A 15,448-nucleotide genomic window follows, 5' to 3' on the forward strand; every position below is an offset into this window, starting at 1 on the left:
TGGCACTAGTCTCCTTCAGCCAGCGGACGCCCCCCCCCCCCAAAAGAGCCTGTACAATTGTGTGCCCTGTTTAGGGGAGGGCGTTTTGTTTTTGTCCTTTTAGAAACATCAAAACCAGTCTCCACACCTCCATTATTTCCCTCCTTCCGATAAGTGTCGTCAATAACCTCAAAGCTGGCTCTGAAATTTACAAGAGGAAAAGCTAAAACAGAATTAAGCGGGAGGGTGTCAGGGGCAGGAACAGAGAGACCTGAGGAGCGAGGCTCAGACAAGCCTCACTCCGAGGGGGAAACCACAGCACAAAAGCTTGTTTTATTTTTTTCTAATTCCTAGACATTAATGATCATGATTCTTTTTAATCTCCACATTCGCCAGACCCCCTTTGCTTGCGCTCACTACCCCCCCCCCCAGCCACCTCTCCCCCTATTCTCTTCACTGTCCTCTCCTTTCCCCCTCCTCCTCCCTCCCCGGTTTTCTCCCCACCCCGCCCCCTCCCACCCCAAGTAGGTTCCAGGAGAATAAAGGCTGACTCACCGGGCATGTACTGGGGAGGTAGAAGTAAAAGGACGGTTAGTTTATAAAGTTTATTATTATTTTTAAAAGTAAATAAATGGTTGTTAACTGCTACTAACCACCCATCAAAGACAATGGTGTCACTGATATGGACACTTACACAGTCGTAGAACTGTCTCTGGGCCAAAATAGGAAAGTTAAACGGTCCCATCTTTGGGGGTGGGGGCGAGGTGGGTGGCAGCGCTGGGACCAGGCTGTAACACCTCCCTCCTTTCTCTCTCTCTCTCTCTCTCTCTCTCTCTCTCTCTCTCTCTCTCTCTCTCTCTCTCTCCCCCCCTCCCTCCCTCTCCCCCTCCCCCCCAGCACGTGCACGTGTTCTGAAACAAGGCCCCATAAACAAAAGGTGAGAGTGCACGCTGCTGTTCTAGCAGGTGAGGCAGTGACTCACCATTGCGGAGTAGAGCCAACCCACAGCTGGTTTCTCTTTCCAAATAGAAAACAGGATTGCTGTGGGCAGTTTATAAGGTGACAAGGGCCTGAATGTCAGACTGGAGTTTAAGGTTTCTGACCCATCCTTTGTTCCCAAAGCAACCAAAAGGCTGTTTTCTTTAAAAATTAATCTGCCTTAATTAAAATATTTGTATATTTCCCTTAGCTGTGCGGAGCCCTCTTTAGAGCAGCGATTTTATTTAAGGGAAATTATAAGCTATTGCAGCTTAAACATGTTATTTTGAACCATTTAGCTGGCTGTCATGCAGAAATTCTGTACAGCTGTTCTGGAAAATTGGTTAATAACCAGTTTTAGCCAATGAGAACATAGAGCATATTTATAAAAATTAGATTTTGAAGTCTGGTCTCTTCAATTTTATATAGTTAATTTCTTAATAAACATGTACTGCTTGTCCTAGATAATATCCTTGGTGAAAGACTGGCTGTGGGCTTTAGCTTTGCCACAGTACGAAAGTATAATGTCACTCATAGTGTAGGTGACTAATACTGAATGAAGTCTGAGGCTACAGCTAGCTTAGTGACTTTAACCCTAATGTTGTTAGTATTACCAGTTCATTAAGTCATCGGAAACCAGTGGTGACAATTTTCAAATATATATGGCCTGGGGAGCTAATTGTTTGTTATCATTAAAAAAATACTGCACTAGTCATTAGAAATTTGAAGAACGCATTTGGCGAGCAGTAAAATCAGAATAACAAAAATATTCTTTATTCTGGAGCCCGACTTCATTACTGCACTCAGTGACTAAAACGGTACTTGGAGTTCTCGAACACATTCAAACTCCATCAGAATGCTAAGACACCGACTCTTATTAATAATTCGCTCCTTGTTTTCTTGATAGAAAAAGGCTATTGACAAGCATTTGTTTATCTACAACAGGAAGTTGTAATTAGCGTACCCCACTTAGTAAACCTCGTCTGCACGCCACCTCACACTAACCTGCTACTTTTACCAAAAAAAAAAAAATTGCAATAATACAGTTCGTCTTTCCAGTCCTTTTTGCACAAAATTTATTTACAATGTCTACATAAATGCTCCAAGGTGGGACTATGGAAAAATACACACATGACCAATGCTTTGCTGAGAAACAAAGTCAACATATTAAAAATAAATCTTCAGTCTATGTTTTTTTGAGCTGCATAAAACAGGAAGTGATGTATAAGGTGATGGTTGTTGTCGCATGGGGACGATGACGCTTGACGTGACAGTTAGGCTTCTAAACACACGGCCTTTGGGTTTCCATGGCTCCTTCTACCAGTCTCCTTAAGACACTGCCTGCAACAGCTGATTAATCATTGTTGGGTGACTGCAGTTTTTCCCATCCTTCCCGATTTACATCTGTTCAGGCCAATTCAAATATGGTGAGTAAATGAATTAGACATGCAAATTCAAGCCCCAGGCTAGAGAGAGGGAGAGAGAGGAGAAGAGAGAGAGAGGAGAGAGAGAGAGAGCGCGCACATGGCTGAAATCCTAGGCGAGAAGAAAGATTCTTCTGCCTGATAGTTATTTTAATGCTCTAAAAATCCTGCAAATCAGACCTTCCTGTCCCTTGCAGGATGACTGTAAGGCTTTTTAATGTAAGGAGGCTTCTGGAGGAAGTGAAGAGCTATGGAAACAACACACATAGTGTGGAAAAATTTCACATTTTTTTTAAAAAATCTATAAGAAACAACGTAATATGGATAACAGTATAATAGCATTTACAATATTTCACTCTTTGTTCTTTTAATGTCTTATATAGTTATTTTTGCATGTCCCCCAAATTGACTTCGGTTGGTTTTCCTGCATTTTTAAGAGTCCCTATGAAGAATTAGGGATGCTCCTTGGTCCAAAGTAGATGTCAAGAATGGAACTCCATAGTCATTGCAGAAAAAGACATGATTCGAGATCAGTCACCATTGCAGACAATGCATATTCCCTTAAGCTACTGAGCGTGAATGTTCATGACTTGTCCACTCATTGTCGGGTCTCCTGTATTAAGAACCGAGGGGCTTGACGCTGATATTGGCATTCCAGGGTGGGGCTGTCCTCCATGCATCATCACTGCGGGGTGGTGAGGATGTCCAGGAATGTACGTATGCATGGGGGGCCCATGACGCAGCTGAGCAGGATGGGGGGGCATCTGGGCTTGGGTATAACTCGGCTGTCCCATACTCACACCCATTGGACCACCCCGGGCTACATACTCCCCTGGCATACTTTGCAGCCCTGTGGAAATTCAAAAGAAAGAAACAAAAAAAGTGAAAAATTACAGGAAGGCAAGAGTGCGGTTCTGACTATGTCGATCCTATGAAATCCAGGGAACGTTGTGATGGAGGAAAGGGATGGGGCCTTGGGAGATATTATTTTAATTCATGTGGAAGAGAATCAAAGTGGAGATGTCGAGCTGGAATCAGAACCGGACACTGTTTCCCTTGCACAGCCATCGGACCAGTCCTCCTACCAAGTCTAGTTTTAAGCAAACAACCGTTGGGTTCTGATCTAAGGAAGCATTTTTGTTCCCTGAAACATGCCCTATCGGGAGCATGTACACTGCTCCGCCCATTAAACATTGCACGGGAAGCTGAACTAGACAAGCTCACTTCACAGAGATTACTTAGCAAGTCCTGTACCTTGGAGGTGTGTGTGTGTGTGTGTGTGTGTGTGTGTGTGTATGGAAATCAAAACAGTTATCAATAAATTCCTTCCACATGGCCTCTTAGAGCTGGAGGAAAAGAAAAGCTTCACAGAACTCTGTCTACCTTACAATGATTTCGAGAACAATAAGAAAAATTGGAGCTAAAACAATACTCCTCTTGCTTTGAGGGGCCTCTTGTCTTCTGCATGGATTGCTCTAGTTGATGGAAAGTGACGGGTGTATTGTTTCTGAGAGCCATAAGGTCCATCATCATCGAGGGTGAAAGGCATAACGCCATTGCTAAGTATGTTCAAATGGCTTTAGTTCTAAGTAATAGCGCACTGTGAATACGACGAACACCTTCAAATAAGGTCTCCAGGCTCTGGCAGTGAATGGCTGCTTAATCTAGCCTAAAGGAACATTTTTAAACTAATGAAAATTGCTTATAAAATATACTGTACCCACAGCTCTTTAATCAAAAAAGATGATAATATTTTTTGTAATAACCTATTAATTTAATTGGTCACGAAGCATAAAATACATCATTTAAATTTAATTGACCCAGAAACTAAGAAACAATATTTAAATTAACTAAGCTAGAGAATTCCATGATGAGGTAATAAGACTGTTGATTTCCAAGCTCAATGGAATGCTTTCAGAGTGAATTGTTAAACTTATATGGGACTCCCACCCACAGAAGAAGACCAGCATGTGTTCCCCTTGGCCTCAGCAAGAATTTTAAATAGTGTGTTAATATAATCAGGGGCACATCCAAGACTCTGAAATCATGGCTTTTAGTTTCAAAAACGGAAAGCTAGACAGATGCCGTTAGGGGCAATTTCGGAAATGAACCGGGGCTTTGGAGTTCAAAACGGTTTTGCTTGTTTGAACTCAAATTTCTGGGGTGTCTTTTTTAGGAGAGAAAATGACAGAGTGAGAATCTGGGACAGTTTTCCTAGGCTCACTTCACTGGGCCTGCCACTGAAGATTGCATTAATGATCTCAGTTTTTGTATACTGAATAAGTCAAATCCATTTGTCACACTGCAAGTGATGGCATACTTAATTTGGATATAGTCAATTAGCCTGGGCTAAGCCCTGAAGCCTGCTGTGCACACCTCTATTTTGTATTCTCCCTTTTCCCATTGCCACACGTAATCCCATTATGATGGACAGACAAAGGAACAAACTAAGGGAAAAAAAAAAAGAATCAAAGTTTAGTTGACTGAAGCTCAAAATATGCCTTTACTTACCCTAAGTAAAGCTGTGTTTATTTTTACCTAAAAGAAGTTCTCTGTTTGGCTTCTTGGTGTCTTGCAGGTTAGTGTAGAAATGTAACTCATGCATCAACTGCGGTTAGACAGATTTATGGTACTTTGGGGACACGCTCTTTCCTCTCCTTGCACTGCTGCAGACTGCTTACATTTTGCAAATCAGTCTGTTGCTATGACAACCCACTCCCCCACCTCCTGACTGTTTCTTGTTTTGTCATGTGGTCAGTACTGTACAATAGCAACACACAGGATAAATGTATATCATACACAGAATTTGCCAGCCTAAAACCTCGATCAGGACCAATGAGAGGGAGAAAAAAAAAAACAAACAAAAAACAAAAAACGAAAGAAGCAAGAGATAAGGCTTTAAGGGAAAGGAAGTAGCAAGCATGAAGCTATGGGCAAGGAGAACATGAGAGGACGCAGGAGGAGAATGCTCCTAGGACAAAGTGAAGACAAAGGCCCCGTTTGTACTTACTTCCCCCTGGCTTTCGATTGGTTAACTAGATGAACGTTACATGTAGTGCCACTGCCCCTCCATGCCCATATTCATGCCCATTCCACTCATAGGTCCTAGAAGGGAGATAAAAATCCAAGAAGAGGCCAGAAGATGAGCAAAGTCAACAGATAGTGCCAAAAGACCCTTTAAAAAAAAACCTCACACACACACACAGGTTCTAGGTGGCTGAGAGGCAGTGAGATCTTGCGCACAGAAGGTCCTGGCTTCCCCTTTGCAGTAGGGATCTTAGATGTGCAGTAGCAAGGCAAGGCAGGCAGCTCGAGAAAGCAGAGGGTGGGCTCCTTCACCTGCACTGACAGGAGGACTTGGGAGGGTAATGTGAAAATCTACCATACCAAAAAGAGTCTTACCTGGCGCTCTGATGCCCATGTGCTGCTGACCGTCCATTACAAAACCTCCCATTGGCTGTCCATCGGGGTTATAAGGTGTCCCTTGGCTGACTACAAAAGTACAGAGCACAGCTTCTTAGTCACAGGGGAGGGGAGGGGGCACGGGAGAGGGGGAGGGGACACAGAGAACATACCAAGCAGATTACATTTTTATTTAAAAAAATAAATAAAAAGTTAATTCTTTCTCTCTGGCCACTTCTATCTGCCTCAGTGACTAGAGTTTCAAGGAACAGGCTAAGACACAAAATTTATGCTGGGGGTTTTGTCTGGTAGTCCCATAATGTGCATTTTAGGAAAAGAAGGTGCTGGAACATGACTAACTGGGAATGGGCCCAGTGTGAGGCTAGCAGAGCTCTCAACAGAGCACGGTTCAAACCCGCCTCACCCCCGGTATATTTGCTCGCCGCCTTTGCTACCATGTTGTAATACCAAACAAATCCCAGGGCTCGTGACTGGAAAAAAACAAACAAAATGGTGCTATTATTATTACTATAATTATTATTATTATTTTTTAGAACTGCGAGCACCAGAAGACAGATACTAATGAGCGAGGTCATGAGAACGAGAGTCGCGTATTTATGTCGCTAACTGAGTCCCGTGTTTTAACGGTACATGAAAAGCTATTTCAGAAGTGAGCTGCCTTGGGTTATTAAAGCACACAAAAGCTGTACCTCACTGAATGTCTTTGAACTTTACTGAGTCCCACAAGTGATCCTGACCCCTTTGCCCTTTTGACAGGTAATAAAGTTTACAGCAATTCCACACCAAGCCATGCACCAGGGAGTGGTCACAGTGGTAGAAAGCTGGGTCGGCAAACTCGGGGGGTGGGGGGAGAAAATAACATTAATATATTGAATGTTTACAAAGAAGATTCTAGCTGAGCACATGGTTTAGGAGTTACTTTTCCTCTCGGTTGGCTTTTTATTCTCTACTTTCGTCCAGTGTTTTATAATGATGTTAAGTTGATTAGTGTTGTTACAAAACCAAACTGGTTTAATTTCCAAAGCCAGGCACTCCTAGTACTCACTCCCAGTTCATTTACCGGGCAGCAGCCCTCCTGGTGAATGGCTTGAGGTTGGTTTTCGCTTGCCTGACTTGAATACAGTCACTAGAGGGGACTTGCCTGCTCGGTTGGACTGATCTATCATGGGCTGCACTATTCTTCTCCGCGCATTAATAAACCTGTAACCAAGAAAGCAGAGCATATTCATTATTGCATTTAAAAAAAACAAAAACAAAAGGTAGAGGAAGAGAAGAGCTCGGTCAGCCTTTCTCTCCCCCCGTGGACAGCCTCGCATGCGGCAAAACCTATAACCCCGTGACCTTTGAGTACAAGGCTTGGGTTTCTGAGTTGATTTATGTCTGCCTGTTTTACCACAGTTGGACACTTCCATTTCATCTTTTCATGGGGGAATTAGCAGAGTTTTCAGGAAACAATGCTAGCCACCACTCTTTTCAAAGGGCAGAGTTGGGAGTCTGGAGGAGACACAGAGGAGAAGCTCTGAGGACATCTGCTCCCTCCCAATTACTGACATTTCAATCTTACACTTTCTGACTTCTTTTTCACCCAGTGTTTGATCCAAGCCTCCCCTACCTTTTGCAAACCTAGCTCCATCCTTATGTCCACCCCTAAGATAAGAGCCGAGTAGGCAGCACCCCATCAATTGAAAGAATGTCTGGAGTTTATCACTAACTCACACTCCAGGGGACTTTAAAGAAATGCCTTCTTGGAGAGATTTCTTGGGGTGACTTTTTTTTCTCTCTTTACGCAAAATCCAAAGTCAAGACAAGGTCCCATCTATGCAGCCACTGAATGTATAATTTTGCTTTTCTGCCCCTAAACACCTTATTAAGTCATTCTATGTTTATTTAAAACATTGTTTGGTACAAGTCTCTTTATACCTCCTCCAAAAATGTTAAGTCGCTGAAATAAAACAAAAGCAAACAAACAATAGCAAAACAAAACAAAACAGAGACCCTGTTAACTCTGAAACGGTCTCTACAAGGCTGTAACTCTTAAGCTCTTTGTCCTGGGTTTTAAGAATTGTTTGCCAAATTCATAAAATACAGACTATGTGTTGGGTTAACTTTACTTCCCAACCCAACTCTGAGCAGGACATCAAAAATACAATAAAAAGTTCAATACTACCCTATTAATATTGAAGGGTTCACAGTCTGATATAAATTTTAGTTTGTGCATCTGTCTATTTGAGCAAAGAAAGCAGTTCTGGAACTCCAAACCATTAAACAGTCAAGGATATATCTTTAAAATAAAAATACATGCTTCATAACATTTTAAGATTCTCAATATCCTGTACCTGCTTGTGTCCTTCCTGAGAAGCAGTTCAAGTAAATAACGGAAGTCGATTCTGACTAAGATTCTAACTAAAAGGCGCAGTGTGGGTGCAGACCTGTAGAGGCTACGTGAATTGTCTCAGTTTTTACGTATGACGTTTCCTGAACTGCTAGCAAAAATATTCAAAACACAGGATCTACAACAAATTGTGTTGCAAATCAGGTTATCATTATCTTATATAAGCCATGGAAATTGAAATCATGTGAGCAGAAGGTTAGATTAATTCTCCGTTCTCATTATAAGCACAGGTGTAGCCCAAACACCATGCGAAATAACCAATTAAAATGGGGGAAAAAAATCTGCCTTTTCATTAGCTGCCTGCACTGCATGACCAATTAGAAAATTATTTAATATTAATATTCTGCATATACCAAAAGTAATTTTCATAGTAACTTATAAGTAAGACAGCAGCCTCATCTTTCCATGCCCAAGCAGAACAGCCAGAGAACTCTCCATCTGTGTAGATCTTTAAGTAGGCTTCTGTTCAGAATCTCCACTGACAGAGGAGAGACTAAGTCTGCTCACTTTCTGTTTCAAGTCTTTGTAGAGACATTTTATGGGTAGGGAGAGCAGTTTTTTTATGTTGTTTTGATTTGATTCTTTGAGACAGGGTTTCTCTGTGTAGCCCTGGCTGTCTTGGAACTCACTCTGTAGATGGAAATAATTTAGAACTCAACAACAGATCGGCCTGCCTCTGCCTCCCGAGGGCTGAGGTTTAAGGGGTGTACAACGAAGACAATCTTTAACAAGGCTCAAAGAAATTGAATGAATAGAATACCAAAGAGATGCTAAGACTTTGTCGATGACAGAAAACTAGGGAACAGTCATGACCACCTTCCTTTCTAATGCTGGGACTACAGCAGCCATTGGTGTACCACACTTAACTTCAGACAAAGAGTAAGCATGACAGTGACCACCTCAAAGATGTGCTTCATCGCTTAGCTTGGCCATTAACACGGATCTCTCTAATATTCCACCAAATCAATGCATAGCATCTACTGGAAGCGAGCACAGCACTAACCATCTTCCCTAAGAGTCCGTCTTTGAACAAAGTGAGCTGCCAGAAGCTCCCACTCTCCATCTAAAATCACGTTGTGGTACAGCTTTCCTGGACAATGTAAACAATTCCATTCAACGTTTGAACACAGCCACCATATTTTCTAGGCTTCTTTCTTTTTTTTTGGTTGTGAGCCCAGCCTTTAACGGCTGAGCCATCTCTCCAGCCCTCTTTCTTTTTTTTAACCCTGGGTTAAACATCCATGGTTCTTCTTTCTTTCTGGAGGTAAGTCCCTCTCATAGTTTAAGCCTGTTATCACTCGGGCCTCTCTCTTCAGTTTGCTGAGACTGTATCTCTCTGGAGGTTTGCAGACAGATACTAGTCACATTATTTGGGGCCTGTCCGGGTCCCTACATAAAGGATAAACTCCTTACTGCATCCCCTTAATTCATCACCCATAGGTACTAGGTATTATTTACTTCTCTTGGTACTGATGATAACTGTTTTTTAATTGATTTGCAGATTCAAGAGGTTTATAGTTTATATGGACACCAGAATGAGAATCCTGCCATTAAAAACAATATCAAACAGAAACACTGGAAATCAAAGAAAACTCAATGACTTTGAAAGGCATGGGTATGTTACTAGGTCTGCATAGGACTTCCTTGCTTGCCTCGAGGCAGTGTTGCATGGAGCCCATGCTGTCCTCAAACTTGCCCTCTAGCTCAGGAGGATAACCCTGAAATTCTGAATGCCGAGACTATAGGCATTTCTAACTATGCCCAGTCTAGGAGGCTTATGAGACTTAACTCAGGACCTAGTATGTGCTGGGAAGGCAGGCACTGTACCAGCTGACCTACACCTTCAACCCAACTTCCTCTTTCAGAAAGCCATCATTTAAAAACATTTCAATACAACAGAATATTATCAATATATTTGGGTCACAGTAAGTTCTTGGAACATTATTAAATTGTATTATCTATACTGTTCTGAACGATTTGCATCATGGGTCAAGGTCACGGCGAACATGTTTTCCTAAAAGTAACTAGTTAAACAGCAACGCATTTCATTTTCTAAAACAATACTTCATTTCTGTGTGCATGATTTTACAAGTCAGCATCGCTGGGGACCTCAGGAAACCGCTTTTCAGAATTAGCTGCATACAGCAGAGCGAGCATTTAGAAGGCTTCAGGGGTGAATTCAGATACAAAAACATTTTCCTTCTGGGCAAAGCAATAAAATGGCATTCTTGCTCCTCCCACTATAAGTCAAACTGAGGTCAGCTCCCTCGTCCCACTATCTGTTTAAATAAACTGGCCCTGGTGTTTGTTTCTCAAGTGCCCTTTGACCTGGGTCTCATCCTCCCTGCTTTGGTGACAGAATGCTTTGCTTTTCCTTGTGAAAGAAGCAAAATTATCAAGAAGTTTCTAAACCTGGAAAATAACAAAATGCTGTTAGAGTGAATGTGAACATATATGAACTTATTTTTCTTCTTAAAACACTGTTATTTAAGGAGAAATCAAAATAGCTACTTTAAGTACATATATGTACATGTATATGTATATATTCTGAAATTAGATCAAGTAGTTAAAATTAAAGTAGTGTCTCTGAGAAGTGAGAGGGAGATAGATTAAACACACATTAGAATGTATAATGTGAATACATTTTCCAATGGCTACAGAAGTCTTTTTCTTAATAACTGCTATTCAGATATAATTCAGATGTTGATATCAGGCGCTTGGCTTACTCACTGAAATGGGCAGATTTACACTTTTTCTTAATAGAATATAAGCAAAATATACCACAATTTAGCTTTTAAAGACAGTGAACTGTTCGGTTAAGTGAGCTTTAAAGGTTATAAATATTTTATTTGCCTTCATGCATTAATGTACAAACACATGTGCACACACACACAACACAGACACACACACATAAACAAACACACACCACAACACAGACACACTCACACACAAACACACAGACACACACAACACAGACACACAAATAAACAAACACACACATACAACACAGACACACAGACACACACACACACACACACACACACACACACATGCACGCCTTAATTATAAAGTGCTTTGAAGAACTCCACTCCCTTTCTGTAGGTGATAAACAACTGGATTAAGGAAAGAAGGCTGTATCTCCTTGTGTGTGCAGCACAGAATAAAATTTCTATTGAGAGCCAATTCTCTTCCTTCTGTGGCCAAGTCTTAGGAAGGAAAGGAATACAGTGGTTTGACCTAACAGCTTTCTTCCATGTCCAAATAAACAGGGATGTACTTTTTTTTTTTTGCCTTGGTTGTTTGTTTAGGACTCAGCATCGTTATAAGGAGGAGTGGAGCTATGACAGGGAAGAGTCTCCCAGTTTCAGAAACTTGGGATCATCTATAAATTGAACTTTACTTTTTGTGTTTGTAAGAATCAGACAAGGGGATTGCAAGCTGCATCTGAATTTTGTTTTTAACAAAGAATTTCTGGCTTCATTTCTTTTCTTTGCTTCCAAGTTGTTACCTGTTGGGTATTTTAATGTGTGCATGTGTGTATATATGTGGTATGTATGTTTATGTTTGTGTTTGGTATGTTTATTGTGTGTTTCCTTGTGTGGTGTGTGTATGTTTGTATGGTGTTTGTGTGTGTGCATTTGTATGTGTTTGCATTTGTGTGGTTTTTGAGAGTGTGTTTGCATGTGTGTATTAGTATGTGTTTGTATGCATATGTAACTGTGTATGCATTTGTGTTGTGTGTGTTTGTGTGTGTTGTGTGTCTGTGTTTATTTGTTTATTTTTTCCCCACTCAGCTAATGCATGGTCTCCTTTCCTTTTCAATTGTGGAGCAGGATGGTTTTCTGAGCAAGAACCAGTAGAACTGCTTTCTGAGATGAGATGTTATACTTTATTGTCTGCTTTTTGCCCTGGTCTCGAACTGTATTCCTAAACTGAATTTTCACAGAGCAGGAGGATCAGCAGAGCTTAGTGGGCACGTGGTAGGAACAGATCTCAAGGCGGAGTCCCCAGTTCCAAAGCCAACCCTGTGGACCGTTTGAGTCCCCCTTCTCCACGTCTCTGTGATAAAGACCAAGGGAGGCTCACCTTGCCGGACCCCCTTACTCAGCTCTATTCCTCAGTGTTCAGTGCTCAGCTCGCAGATCACTTTGGCATGTTACAGCCAGGCCAGTAATACACAAAAAAACCAAAGTGACTTTGTCTCCAAACAATGACCCTTGTCTCTCTCAGGGCTACAGTCTTGTTTACCAGCTGGGAATAAGTAAATAGAATGGGGGAGCGGACATGGGTTTACTGTAACGTGTGTATCCTTCTAAGTATGGAAAATGGACATTTTTCCAACACCCTCAAGTGCTTAGGAAGATACAATAGCAATGATTAGGTGAAGGGGGATGGTTTAGGACAGACAACCAGGCCTAACGGTTAAGCTCTAAGCCTCGAAGAGAGATCCTGTCTCAAAAGCGAGAAGAGATGACACTTGGGTATGACCTCTGGCCTACACACACTTTTGCACATGCACACATGTGAGCCTGCATACACATTTGGACATGAGCACACACACATACAAACACACATCATAAAACACACATCATACACAAGTAGAAATGATCACACCAACCAGAAGGGCATATTAGTGGAAATGAATTGATTAGTATATGCTATATTTATAAATACTTACTTACATATTAAAATAAAAATGAATAACATGAATTCTTAAGTATAATTTAATCACTGGCAATTTCTGTATACACCATTCTTTATTCTATTAAAAATAATCACAATATATACAATATTTAATTAGTACAGAATTTATTTGGGGATTTTCTAAAGATTTTGTTTAATTTTTGGAGTAAGCATAGTGAAATGTTTAAATAAAAATATCTGACATTGGATGATGATTGTAGAATTTTAGAATGTTGTTCTTTTTTCTATACCATGAGCTTCCTTAACACAACATTCTTTCAACCATGCTGGGGTTAGTCAATTAAAATCAATGACTCTTTGAGAAGTCAACATTTTCTTATAGTTGTGAAGCATGCTTTATAGACAAAGACCACAGGAAATTGTAACCGCCTCCCAAGTAACTTTGTGTTCCATTAAGCAAAAAGTTTGGGTAAAAAAATCTACTGAGAAACATTATTGTAGATTTACATTTACTTTTGGACTTAGTGACTCAAAACTGGAAGCTTTCGGGATCCGTCCTTTCTACAAATCATTCCATTGGGAGATAAAATTTTATAAAACATGATTTTAAGATGCTCAAGAAAGTTGACTCAATCTCAAGTCAAAACCTTATGAAATCATATTTTTGGCACCCCTTCCTAGTTTCTTAACCTCCTCCAGGATCCGGCAGCTCCCGGGCTGAGCTGCAATACATCACTTATGTCTGGGGGTGGGGGTGGAGAATGGCTTCGGAGAAGAGTTGGACAGACATGGAAAGGGGGAGGCAAACTCTCTTGCACTCCCACTCAAGAATCATAATGTCAGATGGCTCAAATCACAGGAATTCCATCAGTCAGAGTGTAAGAAGCCAGAGGCAGGAAATACAGGAAGAACCGATGCTGTCTAACTTGAGCAGAGAAGTTAATTATAGGCAGGTTTCCTTGAGAGCGACTGGTGGAGGGGCCATCCTTAAATTGATGACAGCAACGACAGTGCAAAGTAATGACAGAGTCTGGGCGATGTTTTGAACTTAGAACTGAAACAGGGGCGAGCTAACTTTTTGCTGGATGGGTGCACATCTCAGAAAACTCCCCTTGTAAACAAAGTTCACGTTAACGTTTGGTTTGCAATCGCCTTGGTGGCCTTCCTAAGTCTTTTGTTCTAACTTGAACCCTTAGCCTTGGCTGCTCCTTGTTGCCTTCTGGATCACTGAAACCTGGGCGATACATTTGGTAGAATAAACCATGAGGACTTCTCCATAGGCTCAGGGAAGGAAGACTGAGTGGTTAGAAAGAACTTAGAGGAGTGGAGAGGTGGTTCAGTCAACACAGTGCTTGCCACACAAGCATGAAGACCTGGATTTGATCTCCAAAACCCATGCAAAACAAAACAAAACAGCCGGGCACAGCCGTTTGCATCTGTAAACCTATGGCTGGAAAGGAAGAGGCTGAAAGACCCGTGGGGCTCACTGGCTAGCCAGACTAAGGTGAATCAGACAGCAACAGTTTCAGTGAGAGAGCCTGTTTCAAAAATATAAAATGAAAAGCATTAGAGAAAGACACCAGATGTTCATCTCCAGTTTCCACCCAAGTGTGTGTACATGCGCGCGCACACAAATTTAAGTATCCGTTGAATTCTTTTTAATTGAGTTGAATTGAATTTCCAAAATATAGCTCCAGGAACCAGGTGGTGGCATGTGCCTTTAATCCCAGCACTTAGGAAGCAGATGCAGGTAGATCTCTATGAGTTTGAGTCCCGCCTAGACAGCCAGGGCTCCACGGAGAAACCATGACTCAAAAAACAAACAAACAAACAAAAAAAAAAACAAGTTACAGAATGGTGTAGTCCTCATGACTATGGTAACACACTGACACATATAAGATAATATAAGATATCTACCTAAATGTGAAAATTTGAGTCTGTAAGGGAAAATAGTAGTTTGCTTAAGTTTCAGTCAGTCTAGATGGTTATTGACACAACATAGAAGTGATCTGACCATCACATGTAAGGAGAAGCTTCGGAAGCTATAAAAGTAGACAGAACAGAGGTCGCTCTTTATTTCCGAGCTGAGCCTTTCGTTTTTAATTAAATACTAATTTTCTTATTCATGAAAAGTCAATAGAGTTGTATATAACTGAACGTCTCTAACATATTACTAAGTAAACGTATGTGTTCAAGGCAAACCCTGGTCTCCTGCAAATCTCCATCATAAAGAGGAGCGATCAGTTTATCCAATAGAGTAGGGCGCAGTGGACAGTGAATAGACACTAAGCAATAGGCATGAACCCTGGCGACACCCAGGCAATTCAGATAGGTGGCCCAAAGGGGTCAAATAACCCTTTCACTAGGGTTGCGTATGACATCCTGCACGTCAAATGTTTACAATTCACAAAGTAGCAAAATTACAGTTATGAAGTAGGAATGGAAATTATTTTATGGTTGGGGGAGGTCACCACAACATGAGGAAATGCATCAAAGGGTTGCAGCATTGGGAAGGTTGAGGACCACTGCCTTGAACACACTGACAACCTATTATTGTGTTAGGATTTTGACTCCTTCCACCTACAGAAGACATTACTGAATCTTAGTC

The 15,448-nt window shown here is 41.3% G+C and overlaps 1 protein-coding gene across 6 annotated transcripts in view; it reads right to left on the reverse strand.

Annotated features, from left to right (window-relative positions):
* Window positions 1-2,016: 2,016 nt before the first annotated feature.
* The window catches only part of Meis1 (Meis homeobox 1), a 139,181-nt gene continuing 125,749 nt past the window's right edge, over window positions 2,017-15,448 (reverse strand). For 3 of the 6 annotated variants that reach the window (XR_015636811.1, NM_001436989.1, XM_087584354.1), the window contains 3 exon segments: window positions 6,946-7,004; window positions 5,784-5,873; window positions 2,017-3,231 (listed from right to left, as the gene is read on the reverse strand). Coding sequence is in view for 4 of the 6 variants with exons in the window: in NM_001436989.1 (NP_001423918.1) it covers window positions 2,948-3,231; window positions 5,784-5,873; window positions 6,946-7,004 (433 nt within the window). In the remaining 2 variants the exon portion in view is untranslated. 6 annotated transcript variants of the gene reach the window in all.

This window comes from Rattus norvegicus, chromosome 14 (genome assembly GCF_021556685.1).
Source record: "Rattus norvegicus strain SHRSP/BbbUtx chromosome 14, alternate assembly SHRSP_T2T, whole genome shotgun sequence".
NCBI lineage: Eukaryota > Metazoa > Chordata > Mammalia > Rodentia > Muridae > Rattus > Rattus norvegicus.